We start from the raw sequence: 10,363 nt of genomic DNA on the forward strand, positions 1-10,363 counted from the left end.
TAGCAATGCAGGACCCTGAGCATTGTTGGATCTCACTTCTTCAAAGCAATGTGTTAATAGCGGCAAAAAGGCACACCACCACGACTCAGGATATGTGGCAGTTTATGCAATGGTATAACTACAACAGTTCCAGTTGGGAAAACAGAGTAAACCTGCTAGTGCAGCTCATTCATACCAACAAACTCTCAAAGGTATGCTTATACCATTCTCTCCGACAGCCCATGGACAGGGCAAAATGCTCCCCATGGTATCAACTAGAGTATCTAGTCCATCCCAAATCTAAAACATGAAGCTTCACCAGAACTAATAAAAACTCACCTTGAATTCCATGATCATAAAATCTTTACCAAGACACATCCTCAGGCCATCAATGAATGTCAGTGAAGTGCATGATTGACAGTATGGGGATGAGTGGCATTGGTGATATCCTTGGATTTCATGTGTGCAGACATTGTGACCCAAATATTGTTGATTGACGGACTCAGTATCTGTCGATGATTCCCTACCATGATGGTAAACTATGTTTGATCCCGAAGCTGTGCTGTGCAAAGAGTGCAGGAGCTGAAATAGTTCTGGGAGTCATATGGGGTAGATGCATAGTTCGTCCAATCTGCAGGTGACACTGGGTAGTGCATCACAATTTCCATTCAGACACTTGTTTCATAACAATGAGTAATCCCTACCGATGGTTGCTGAAGGGCAAACACTGTGGAGTTGACAGTCCAGTTCCTACAACAAGCAGGTGCATATCACTGCCAGCATGGCAGCAATGACAAAAATGGCTATAAATGACCAATAACTCCCAAACATCACCATGAACATGTCTACTAAGTACCATCACTGCACCATCTCCATCAAGTCTCTGGACAACCGACAACCGTATGTTCAGTTGAGCCCATTCAATGTCAGCTGGTAAATGTGGTGAAGAAGTCATGGGATCATGACATCTAGTTTTTATGAGTGAAAGATCATTACTGCTCTTGGTCATATGCTTGATCGACTGGAGCGGTTGAGTAGGATTGAACCTGCTAACATGTGCTGATATAATAAATAAACAATAACAGCTTGCAAAATTATTTGTAATAACAAATGATTTTACTCTCAAACGTTCACCCATGGTGACTCGCCAATTTATTGCTGAGACAGAGCGCCTCCCAGATCACAACCATGTGTTGCTCATAACGACTGGAAGCGTAGCATCTATCAAAGCTCCTCTCATCGTCTCAGCGCTTCTCCAAGTCTGTACCTCTCCCTGGAATCGTGCCCTCAGTGCTCATTTATGCAACGCAGTACCAAAACGTCAAAGTAGAGGTGGTCGCGACCAAGGAGTCGCTCGCATTTTATGACCCTGTAGATGTCGTCAAATCAGGCGCCCGCGTGTGGACTGATCAGGACGAGTGGTCGGTAAATACCCACGCTTTTCAGAAGAGCTCGGTCATCCTAACGTCCGTGACAGGGGTCATACAAGATTGGAGATCCGATCCTGCACATCGAGTTGAGGAGGTGGGCTGATATTGTTCTTGTCGCTCCCTGTTCGGCGAATACGCTCTCGAAAATTACACACGGACTCTGCGACAATCTCGCAGTATGTTTCCTAGCGCATTCATATCGTGCTTGATGGCAAACCGAGTCTTGCTTAGACTTCTCTGCTTCGTGCGCTGGCACCTACGACACCGACTTATGTATTCCCGGCGATGAACACGTTCATGTATGAGCATCCGCTCACGGCAGAACATTTGCGCGTCGTCCGGGACGTTGTGCGTTACCAAGTAGTCGGGCCAATCGGAAAAAATCTTGCATGTGGGGACATTGGTATGTAGTTCTGAGTTTTACTTTTTGTCGTTGCAAACAACTTGGCTCTTCTTCGAAGGACTCGGTGCCATGACGGAATGGCGCGACATCGTGAAGATAGTGGTGGATCAAATGGAGCTTGTTCGCAAAGACAACACTTCATGAAACTCTGCGAGTATTCTATGTCTAATATTTGATCTAATCTATAAAATTTCCTTCTTCTTTGCGAACACATGGATATGCGCTAGTCCACGAATGCTCTGTAGCCTCTGCAAATTGCTCAGTGTGTGATGCGGCGTAGTCAAAGGCTAGTTCACTCACTGGGGGATTGACAAACCATGCAGTCTCCCACTCGCCTTCCATCCACCTTCGTTTCACAAAACCATCTATTTCTCTTCCAGCATTCCTCACCATCTCTTGAATCTCTGGACTGCCCCTGGGGCTGCGCACTAAATTCACCATCGTGATTCCCCATTCCGCCAGGGCAGGCAGACATTCCGGTAGGGTGGATGGTGAGGGTGGAGGCTCGTCGTTGCCTGTAAACCCACACAGCCCATCTTGTTGAATCCGTGCATTTATTTCCGCCGGAATGAGATCTGGATGGAAGATAGGTACTCGTGACCAGATGAGCGTGTGTTCGATCTCGATAGGGACAGCGTAAGGCCAGTCGTTCTGAATGATACTGATAAATTCTGAATCGAATGGAATATCAGCTTTGAAATATTCGGGCGCGTCTGGGGGAAGCGGTAGGAGGGGCCGATTAGATTCGGATGATGATATGGATACGTTCTTAAGTATGGTATCGCTATCGAGTGCTGAGGGTAAGATGGAAAGGGTATCTGGCTTTCCCCATTGAAGACGGTGGTTGATAAGGTAGTTCTCTTCAGGCTGTTGAGCGATCTCTATATCCTGACTCCACATTACCCACCCAATGAGCCGTGCTCTTTTACAATCCCTGGAGACCATGCGTTATATCTCTTTTGTAGCGCTTTGTTACGCTTTAGCAGCCCGAGATCCCTTTTGGTGACGTTGCAGAGTCAGCATCGTCCATACTAGCAGTGAAATTCAAGTACCCGGAATTCACGAAGGTCTTGAGCTGGTGCCATGTGAACTTGGCTGGATAGTGCGCGAGCAGCTCTTCCCTTGTTGGAGGACCTGCTCGCAGGGAAACATTGTCTGGTGTATTCAGCTCTATGGTCATCGTCGTTGATGAATAACTCTGAAGGCAAGTGCCGCAAGTCCAAATGTTACCCTGATTAGGTCATGTGAAGTTTGAACATTTCTTTGACAAGCTTGACAATGTTGACATGCTTGACACTGTTGAGTTAACGTTGACAGCTGATACCGTGGATTTCGTAGTCATGTCGCCAACAGCGGCTGCGGAATTGGCTTATAGATAAACTTGAGTCTGATGTCGAATTCATCGCCACAATAATGAAGGTTTCTCAGATCGCTATACCTGACATCGCTATACCCAGCACTATCCTTCAGACAATCGTACGTTCGGTTGGCGCATTCAATGTCGCTTGTTCATTTGCAGCACTGTGGACTTTTGTCAAAGTAATAAGGGCACTTCGCTGGCGGTTCAGGACCACTCAGCTCCGTGGTCCACCTCGTACCAGCTTCGTATATGGCGTTTCGAACGACCTCGTCTCATCTAAAGACAGTGCTACAATCTATGAACATTGGGCCCAGGACTATGGGGTAGTCTATATGATTCCGTCAGTCCTCGGACAGACAAAAATCGTGCTAAGTGACCCAAGAGCCATCGCACATTTTTATGCCCGAGAATCATGGACCTACGTGCAGACGCCCCTTTCTCTGGCGTTGGTAGAGAACTTGGTATGTTAACGTCCTCTTCTGATGTCGTCCATTTCATATCTCTTGACAGGTCGGCAGAGGAGTACTATGGTCTCAGGGTGAAAGTCACAGGAGGTGGTGTCCATGTCTCGTACTCGTGCAAGAGACTGATCATATATCTGCGAATCAGGCAGCGGAAGGCCCTTACTCCGGCCTTTAGTAATGCCGCTATTCGGAAACTCACATCAGTGTTTTACGATTCAGCATATAAGGCAAGGATTCGCAGTCTAAGAAATCCAACAAATCTGATCTTGAAGCCCTACAGGTCAAGAGTGCATGGGATACCGATCTACAATCGAGCAAAGATGGGAATGCTGTCATTGAAGTTCAACATTGGTGTGTGGCTTTTCGACATGGAAACCTTGCACTCCTCATCAGAATAACTTCAAGGATGAATCATATCTCGTAAGGAATGGATATTTGCCATGCAAGCCCAAAATGACGCAACAGCAGTTTGGATACGATTGGCATCGCTGGTTTCTCCCATGATTTTGGCTCACTAGACGGAAAGCATGCCAGCGTCACGGAAATGTTTGATACTTTCAGCAACAACCCAAAGGCGTCAGCAGTGAACGAGGCCATTCTCCTGCTCGCATCGGTCTTTCCTGTCATTACCAAGATACCCGATCAGCGGATGAAGCTGAGGAATAATCTCAACGTCGCTATGGGTAACATATCCAATGACTTATTGCTTCGCAGTCGCCGGGAGAAGCATGTAAGTGTGAACCAGACAGAAGAAGAAAAATCTATCATCGGACTGTTAAGTACGCTCTCCAAGAAATTCATTGTGGTCCCTTGATTGACGCAATGATCACAGTCAAAGCTGAAGATCAGGATGCCGAGCTTCACATATCCGAGGAGGAAGTATTGGCTCAGGTCTGTGGAGACAATGTACCATAGCCATGATTTGCCGTTGATATCCTGCAGATGAAGGTCTTACTTGTCGCGGGTTACGAAACGACATCGAGTGAGTTGATTTCTTGTCTGCTGGCATCATACCAGCTGACTCTTCGTTGATAGTCAGTCTTACAGTATGTTTACTGCACTATTACGTCTGTGCACCCTATTAATGCGATGGTCAGTGGGCGCTGATCGAGTTATCGCGACACCCCGATGTCCAAACCAGACTCAGAGAGGAACTACTTACATTCGGTGCTGATCCGACATATGATCAATTAAAGGTCGACCTGCCATACCTGGATGCTGTCGTCCATGAAATTCTACGACTCCACCCTCCGGTGACTGAGTTCAATCGTGTTGTGAGTACGCGTCTCTGTATGTGCACAGAGACCCTGAAAGTAGATCTACAGGCACGTGTAGACGACGTGATTCCCTTGAGCGAACCTGTACGCACGCAGTCCGGGAAAATGACGAACAGTATATCCATTGCGAAGGGGTCCTTGATCGTGATCCCAATCAGGGCAATCAATCGCTCTTCGACCATATGGGGACCTGACGCAAAAGAATTCAAGCCTGACCGTTGGCTGACTGAAGATGGTATTAGTGGGAAGGCCAAGGAAGTCCAAGGTCATAGGCATCTACTGACGTTTGTTGATGGCCCGAGGACGTGTCTTGGAAAAGATTTTGCGATTGCGGAATTCAAGGTGATTGGTGCGAATCGACTAGTTTGGACGTTGCTCACTGTGATACAGACGGTTGTATCGGTTCTGGTGAAGAACTTCGTGTTTGAGATGCGGGATGGACCAGATACCCAGGTAGAAATTGCGAGAGGACTTTTGCCCCGTCCGCGGGTTGTTGGAGAGGACATCATCGGAGTACCTTTGAGAGTCCGTCGGTATGAATGATAGGATGCACTGCACTGGCAGATTTATGTAAATATTCTCTCACTTACTTGCGGCCTCAGCTCTTGACAAATTCTATTCAGATAGAATAGGCATGTAATAATATGTACTTTGTATCATGCTCGGGCAATCAGAGGTGCTCTGATTCTATTATCATACACTGGTAGTTGTGGAAGAAGCAGGGCGCTGTACAGGCGGGATTCAACCACATGACTCACCCACGCGTCTTGGGCTGCAGATTGGACCTGCAAGTTCAAAATTAAGCCAGCGGCACGTCGCGACTCGCGACAGTGAATCATTTTTCCGCTTTCGTTTTGGTATCATAATGTGAACTCTGTATAGCTCTACATCAGGTGTCAATGTTGGTGGTGAAGCTCGAGTCCTCCTACCAGAGCGTGTGCCCGCGGCTTCACTGCGATGCGTCGTCACGGACTCCTACTTTTCCTGGGGATTCGCAGCTCACCTCCTTGGGCAGATCTTCGATCGGGACCAGTCAACGCTGCGCGCTGTCACCCAAATATCTTAGTACTCGTACGTACCTTATCTTCCATAGCTCCGTCCTAAAATATTTGCTGTCCAAATTATTCTCGTTGCAGAGCGATTATAGCGACAACCCAGGATCTTTGTCAAGCGCGCATCAGCAAATCAAGGATATTAGACTGGACAACCTTAAACTGGACAGAGTCACAGACCCTCGGCAACAGCGTCAGCACGAACTGGTCGTCGTCATCAATGACCGATGGTAGTTTGTGTCTGTGTACATGCCTTGATCCTACTCTTTTTGACTACAAAGCCATTTCCACAGTGAATCGTGTAGGGAGGTTTAGTAACGCCATAAACTGTTCATAGATAGGGGCGAAAGTACCAAGCTTTTCATATTATTTGGTCATCGATGTACGCTGACCTGGAGAATGTGGCAGCGGGTATCGTATAAAATTCAGGCAGATGATGTGGCTGGTGTGTGCCAGCTGTAAGCACGTGATACTGAAAGCTCAACCTTTTGGTGTAAATGGTTATGCGCGGGCGGCGGCGGGATTCGGAATGAACACGTATTGAGACTCAGAGCTCAGAGCAAAAATGACTGCGAGATTCAACTAATTTAGCTAAGACCAACAGCACGCCCAACACATCTTGCTATCTTCCACAGGCGATGACCCATTTTTGCAGTTCAAAGAGTCCCTATCCATGATACATGGTAAATGGCAGACTCCGTGACTATTAGGATGTTTTGCTGCCACTGGGGTAAACACAGCACTGGTAGTGGCAAGGATTGTGAGATAAATAATTTGAATAAGCTTCATGGTATGATTGGTATCTGACATAACTGTGCATCAGCCTACGATATGATCTTGTGAGGAATCCACACACCGACAAAAGTCTGATTGTGCAATGTGCCTGAAGTTGCCACGACAAAGTCTTAGAAGAGCTATTATATGTCGGTTCAATGAGATGCGCATAGTGTGCCGAAAGAGGGCTACTCACTGCAACAGGAGGTGTTTGTGTCTGAGGCCTTGAAGTTCGACTCAATTCAACTGCGTTGACTTTATACCTGTTTTTGTTAGCGGTAAAACTATACTCAGGAAAAAATTTATACCGAGAAGACATGCAGTTCTATCGATGAAATCCATCTCTTTGGCAATCCACATATCGCAGGATGAGGTGCGCCTGGGTCACTGGCAAGTTGCTGATAGTAAAACCGAGCCAGACGGTTGTAGTGATCCACCAGGCAGAATGATGAGCCAATATAACACGTCCACTGCTGAACGTTCTTGTAGCGTGATCGTTTCTGAGCGAAGCGCAGAGACAGTGCTGGCTACCAAGCAACACTCTCAATGCAAGTTGTCACCGTCAGAAATGTGCCATGGCGTGACATACTACACGTGACACATCTGGGTCAACAATATTTTCGTAAAGTGCTCAATTGAATTATTTTGTTGAAGCCTTGGCATTCTGCACCAGCCAGTTTAGCAGAACTGGTTTTGCCTGCAAATGGAAGAACTCGATCAGCAGGAAATCAAAGTTATCAAACACAGTGCAAGAGTGTCCATCTGACAACTTAAAGGTGTTGCTTGGCCAGCACTGTCTCTGCGCTCCGCTCAGAAACGATCACGCTACAAGAACGTTCAGCAGTGGCCGTGTTATATTGGCTCATCATTCTTCCTGCTAGATCACTACAAGCGTCTGGCTCGGTTTAACTATCAACAACTCGCCAGTGGCCCGGGCGCACCTCATCCTGCGGTATGTGGATTGCCAAAGAGATGGATTTCATCAACGGACTCTTGCCGCATGTCTTCTCGGGATAAAACTTTCTCCGAGTATAGTTTCACCGCTAACGAGAACAGGTATAAAGTCAACACAGTTGAGTTGAGTCGAACTTCAAGGCCTCAGACACGAACACTTCCTGTTGCAGTGAGTAGTCTTCCGGCACACTATGCGCATCTCATTGAACCGACATATAATAGCTCTTCTAAGATTTTGTCGTGGCAACTTCAGGCACATTGCACAATCAGACTTTTGTCGGTGTGTGGATTCCTCACAAGGTCACATCGTAGGCTGATGCGCGTCAGACACCAATCATACCATGAAGCTCATTCAAATTATTTATCTCACAATCCTTGCCACTACCAGTGCTGTGTTTGCCGCGCATTTTCCATCCTGCCGCATGCCATGTGTCGAGAAGAATGCTTTGCATTAATATTGCACGTCACCCGAAGTTCCTGTCTATACTTTCCTCAAGTGTTGGAAGTGCTGTAGGCCCACCTAAATTAGTAGAATCTCGCGGATGGTTCTATGACACATTACATGCCTATTCAGAGCAGTAGCAGATCCGTTTTCTTTTAAATGCAGACGTAAAGCAGATGTGTGGATCCTCAGATACTGCGTCGGTTTAGGTGCTTGAAGGCAACGATCCTATCCTCAGGCTTACAATTCATAGTCAGTTTTACTTCTCAAACGAGGATCTGGACGGGTGTAATTATCATCGTTTTTCCTTGTCTGTTTACAGCCTCTAAACACGGTTCTAAATCTCTCTCGCAGTGAGTACTGGTGTATCTGGTTATTCAAACGTCTTCTCACAGCCGTCACATTTGTCTTGCTGTCAGATCGTCCAAACATCAGCTAGACATACATTACAGGGTACACCGCATTTCACATGTTTATAGCTGTTCATCATTGATAAAGCTTTCAGTATTCAGTACTAGGCTACCGGTAACCCCAGGAGAGAGTTTCGTTCTTCGTGCCGACTTTCTCAACATTTGTCTTGCCGACCTTTCTTGCGTAGTACATTGTAATATTAATGGGCGTGCTGCCAGTGGTTCAACGAAAACGCACCGCAATGATCCGCTTTGCGCTACTTCCATTTATATTGCTATACGCATATCATGATCGAGTTGCTGGATGTGACTTAGCTAAGCCTTACCTGTAGTTTATTCATCAAAAGCCTTGGATCCAAACAAACCATTTTCCAAGAACGTGTATCGACAACCAACATGAGAAACGCCCGTGGAAATGCCAGGGGACGTACGCGGGGGCAACCACATGCTCATGGAAGAGTGAATGCTTCTCTTCGAGTGAGAGATTCAAAAGGTACCACGCCTCACATCCAAATGGAACACATTGCATCAGTCAGCCGGAGTAGCGGACTCGAGCAAGGCGGGGATGCGTGAGACCAAATTCCTCGACTCATTCTTAGAGCTTACCTTCATCAGGTGCTAGCTTGAAGGATTCCAAGGTACAAGAGCAGTACAGAGTGTTTATGGGTGAGAAGGTGGGTGTGATTGATGACGATTAGCATCAGGCTCCATGAAGATCACAGCTACACAAATTCTGGACTGAGAAACAGACGAAGGATGGGCAGGAGAACATTCTAATTTTATTTCGTGAGTCCTACCTTCCTTGACCAAGAATTTATTCCAAACTTTGCTGGACAGGAAAGCTTAGAGAGGGAATCTTTGCGTCCAAACGGAGTGATGCCTTTGCAATTGAAGGTACGTTAATTTGATCTTGCATTGATTTTCTCATCATTTTGATATCCTGCAGTGTACGAAACCTCTCTTTGTCTCTCCTCGTTATTCGACTCCCCGATCCAGACATCTTCTATTCTCTCTCACCTCCTGCCCGAACTTTACACCTCTGCATCAATCCAGCCTCCGATCAGCTCGGTGCTTATATCACTCCTCCACCACCTAATCGCAGGATATCCATCTCAAAAAACCTATTTTGAACATCTGTCATGCCTCTCGCCCAACGTGCTCGATAGGACATCAGAAGCATATATATGGATATCAAATCTAGCAACGAGTCTCCGCACTCTTAACCATATCAGGGTTGAAGCGCTTTTACGGCACGATGTATACAGGCGTATCCTTTCTGTTTCCAAATCGTTTGACGAGACAAACGATGAGCTAGTCCGTCTGTCACAGGATGCGGTGCGCGCGCTCGTGGAACGGCTGAGAAGCAAAGCAAGGGATAAGGCATGGGTGGTACTGCGCAGTGCATACCGGGAGCTTTCAGCTTCAGAAGCGACTCAGACTTGGATGTCCAAATACCTACTGCTCTCAACCGAGCAGACGTCCGCATCAGGTCTTTCTGTGCAAGAGTGGATGGATGGACGGTGCCGAGACGGTCACCTTCGGCCGAAGGAAGGGGCAGTAGGAAGGTGGATCGTCTGTAAGGTCAGATAACTGCTACTACTTATATCGATGTTAATCTAGTGTACGATAGAATGGTTATGACCTTAGAGTATCCTAAGGAATCATCGGCGATGCATGCCGTTCATTTGGAGAATCCACCATTACCTCCAGCAGTCTGTATTGTCTGGGAAGTGATCGAATAGTAAGCCGTATCACTTTCTAGATCTGGAATCAAGTCTCTGATACATCACAGTCCGTATGCATCGGCACGGTGGTCAC

At 46.8% G+C, this 10,363-nt stretch overlaps 4 protein-coding genes across 4 annotated transcripts; 3 read left to right on the plus strand and 1 right to left on the minus strand.

Moving 5' to 3' along the window:
* The first annotated feature begins 1,104 nt into the window (after positions 1-1,104).
* Positions 1,105-1,973, plus strand: EDB93DRAFT_416309 (flavoprotein). Its single transcript, XM_041456309.1, has 5 exons — positions 1,105-1,238; positions 1,291-1,404; positions 1,457-1,585; positions 1,641-1,812; positions 1,871-1,973. Exons 1-5 carry the CDS (start codon positions 1,116-1,118, stop codon positions 1,954-1,956), a joined length of 624 nt encoding a protein of 207 aa, XP_041307584.1. The 5' UTR covers positions 1,105-1,115; the 3' UTR covers positions 1,957-1,973.
* Positions 1,974-1,994: 21 nt separating this feature from the next.
* On the minus strand, positions 1,995-2,992 carry EDB93DRAFT_1085487 (uncharacterized protein; the record flags this gene model as incomplete). The annotated part of the gene is made up of 4 exons (XM_041445914.1): positions 1,995-2,060; positions 2,113-2,672; positions 2,720-2,808; positions 2,865-2,992. The coding sequence occupies 4 exons, from the start codon at positions 2,990-2,992 to the stop codon at positions 1,995-1,997; spliced, it is 843 nt and encodes a 280-aa protein (XP_041307585.1).
* Positions 2,816-5,661, plus strand: EDB93DRAFT_416346 (cytochrome P450). The gene is made up of 12 exons (XM_041456310.1): positions 2,816-3,633; positions 3,683-3,726; positions 3,782-3,863; positions 3,917-3,987; positions 4,042-4,056; positions 4,105-4,415; positions 4,469-4,527; positions 4,579-4,618; positions 4,672-4,682; positions 4,734-4,910; positions 4,962-5,483; positions 5,537-5,661. Exons 1-11 carry the CDS (start codon positions 3,226-3,228, stop codon positions 5,454-5,456), a joined length of 1,713 nt encoding a protein of 570 aa, XP_041307586.1. The 5' UTR covers positions 2,816-3,225; the 3' UTR covers positions 5,457-5,483; positions 5,537-5,661.
* A 3,397-nt stretch (positions 5,662-9,058) lies between these two features.
* On the plus strand, positions 9,059-10,135 carry EDB93DRAFT_1085606 (uncharacterized protein; the record flags this gene model as incomplete). The annotated part of the gene is made up of 5 exons (XM_041445922.1): positions 9,059-9,114; positions 9,168-9,219; positions 9,268-9,331; positions 9,383-9,439; positions 9,492-10,135. The coding sequence occupies 5 exons, from the start codon at positions 9,059-9,061 to the stop codon at positions 10,133-10,135; spliced, it is 873 nt and encodes a 290-aa protein (XP_041307587.1).
* Positions 10,136-10,363: the final 228 nt, after the last annotated feature.

Source organism: Suillus bovinus (assembly GCF_016758785.1).
Source record: "Suillus bovinus strain UH-Sbo-P2 chromosome Unknown EDB93scaffold_29, whole genome shotgun sequence".
NCBI classification, from domain to species: Eukaryota; Fungi; Basidiomycota; class Agaricomycetes; order Boletales; family Suillaceae; genus Suillus; species Suillus bovinus.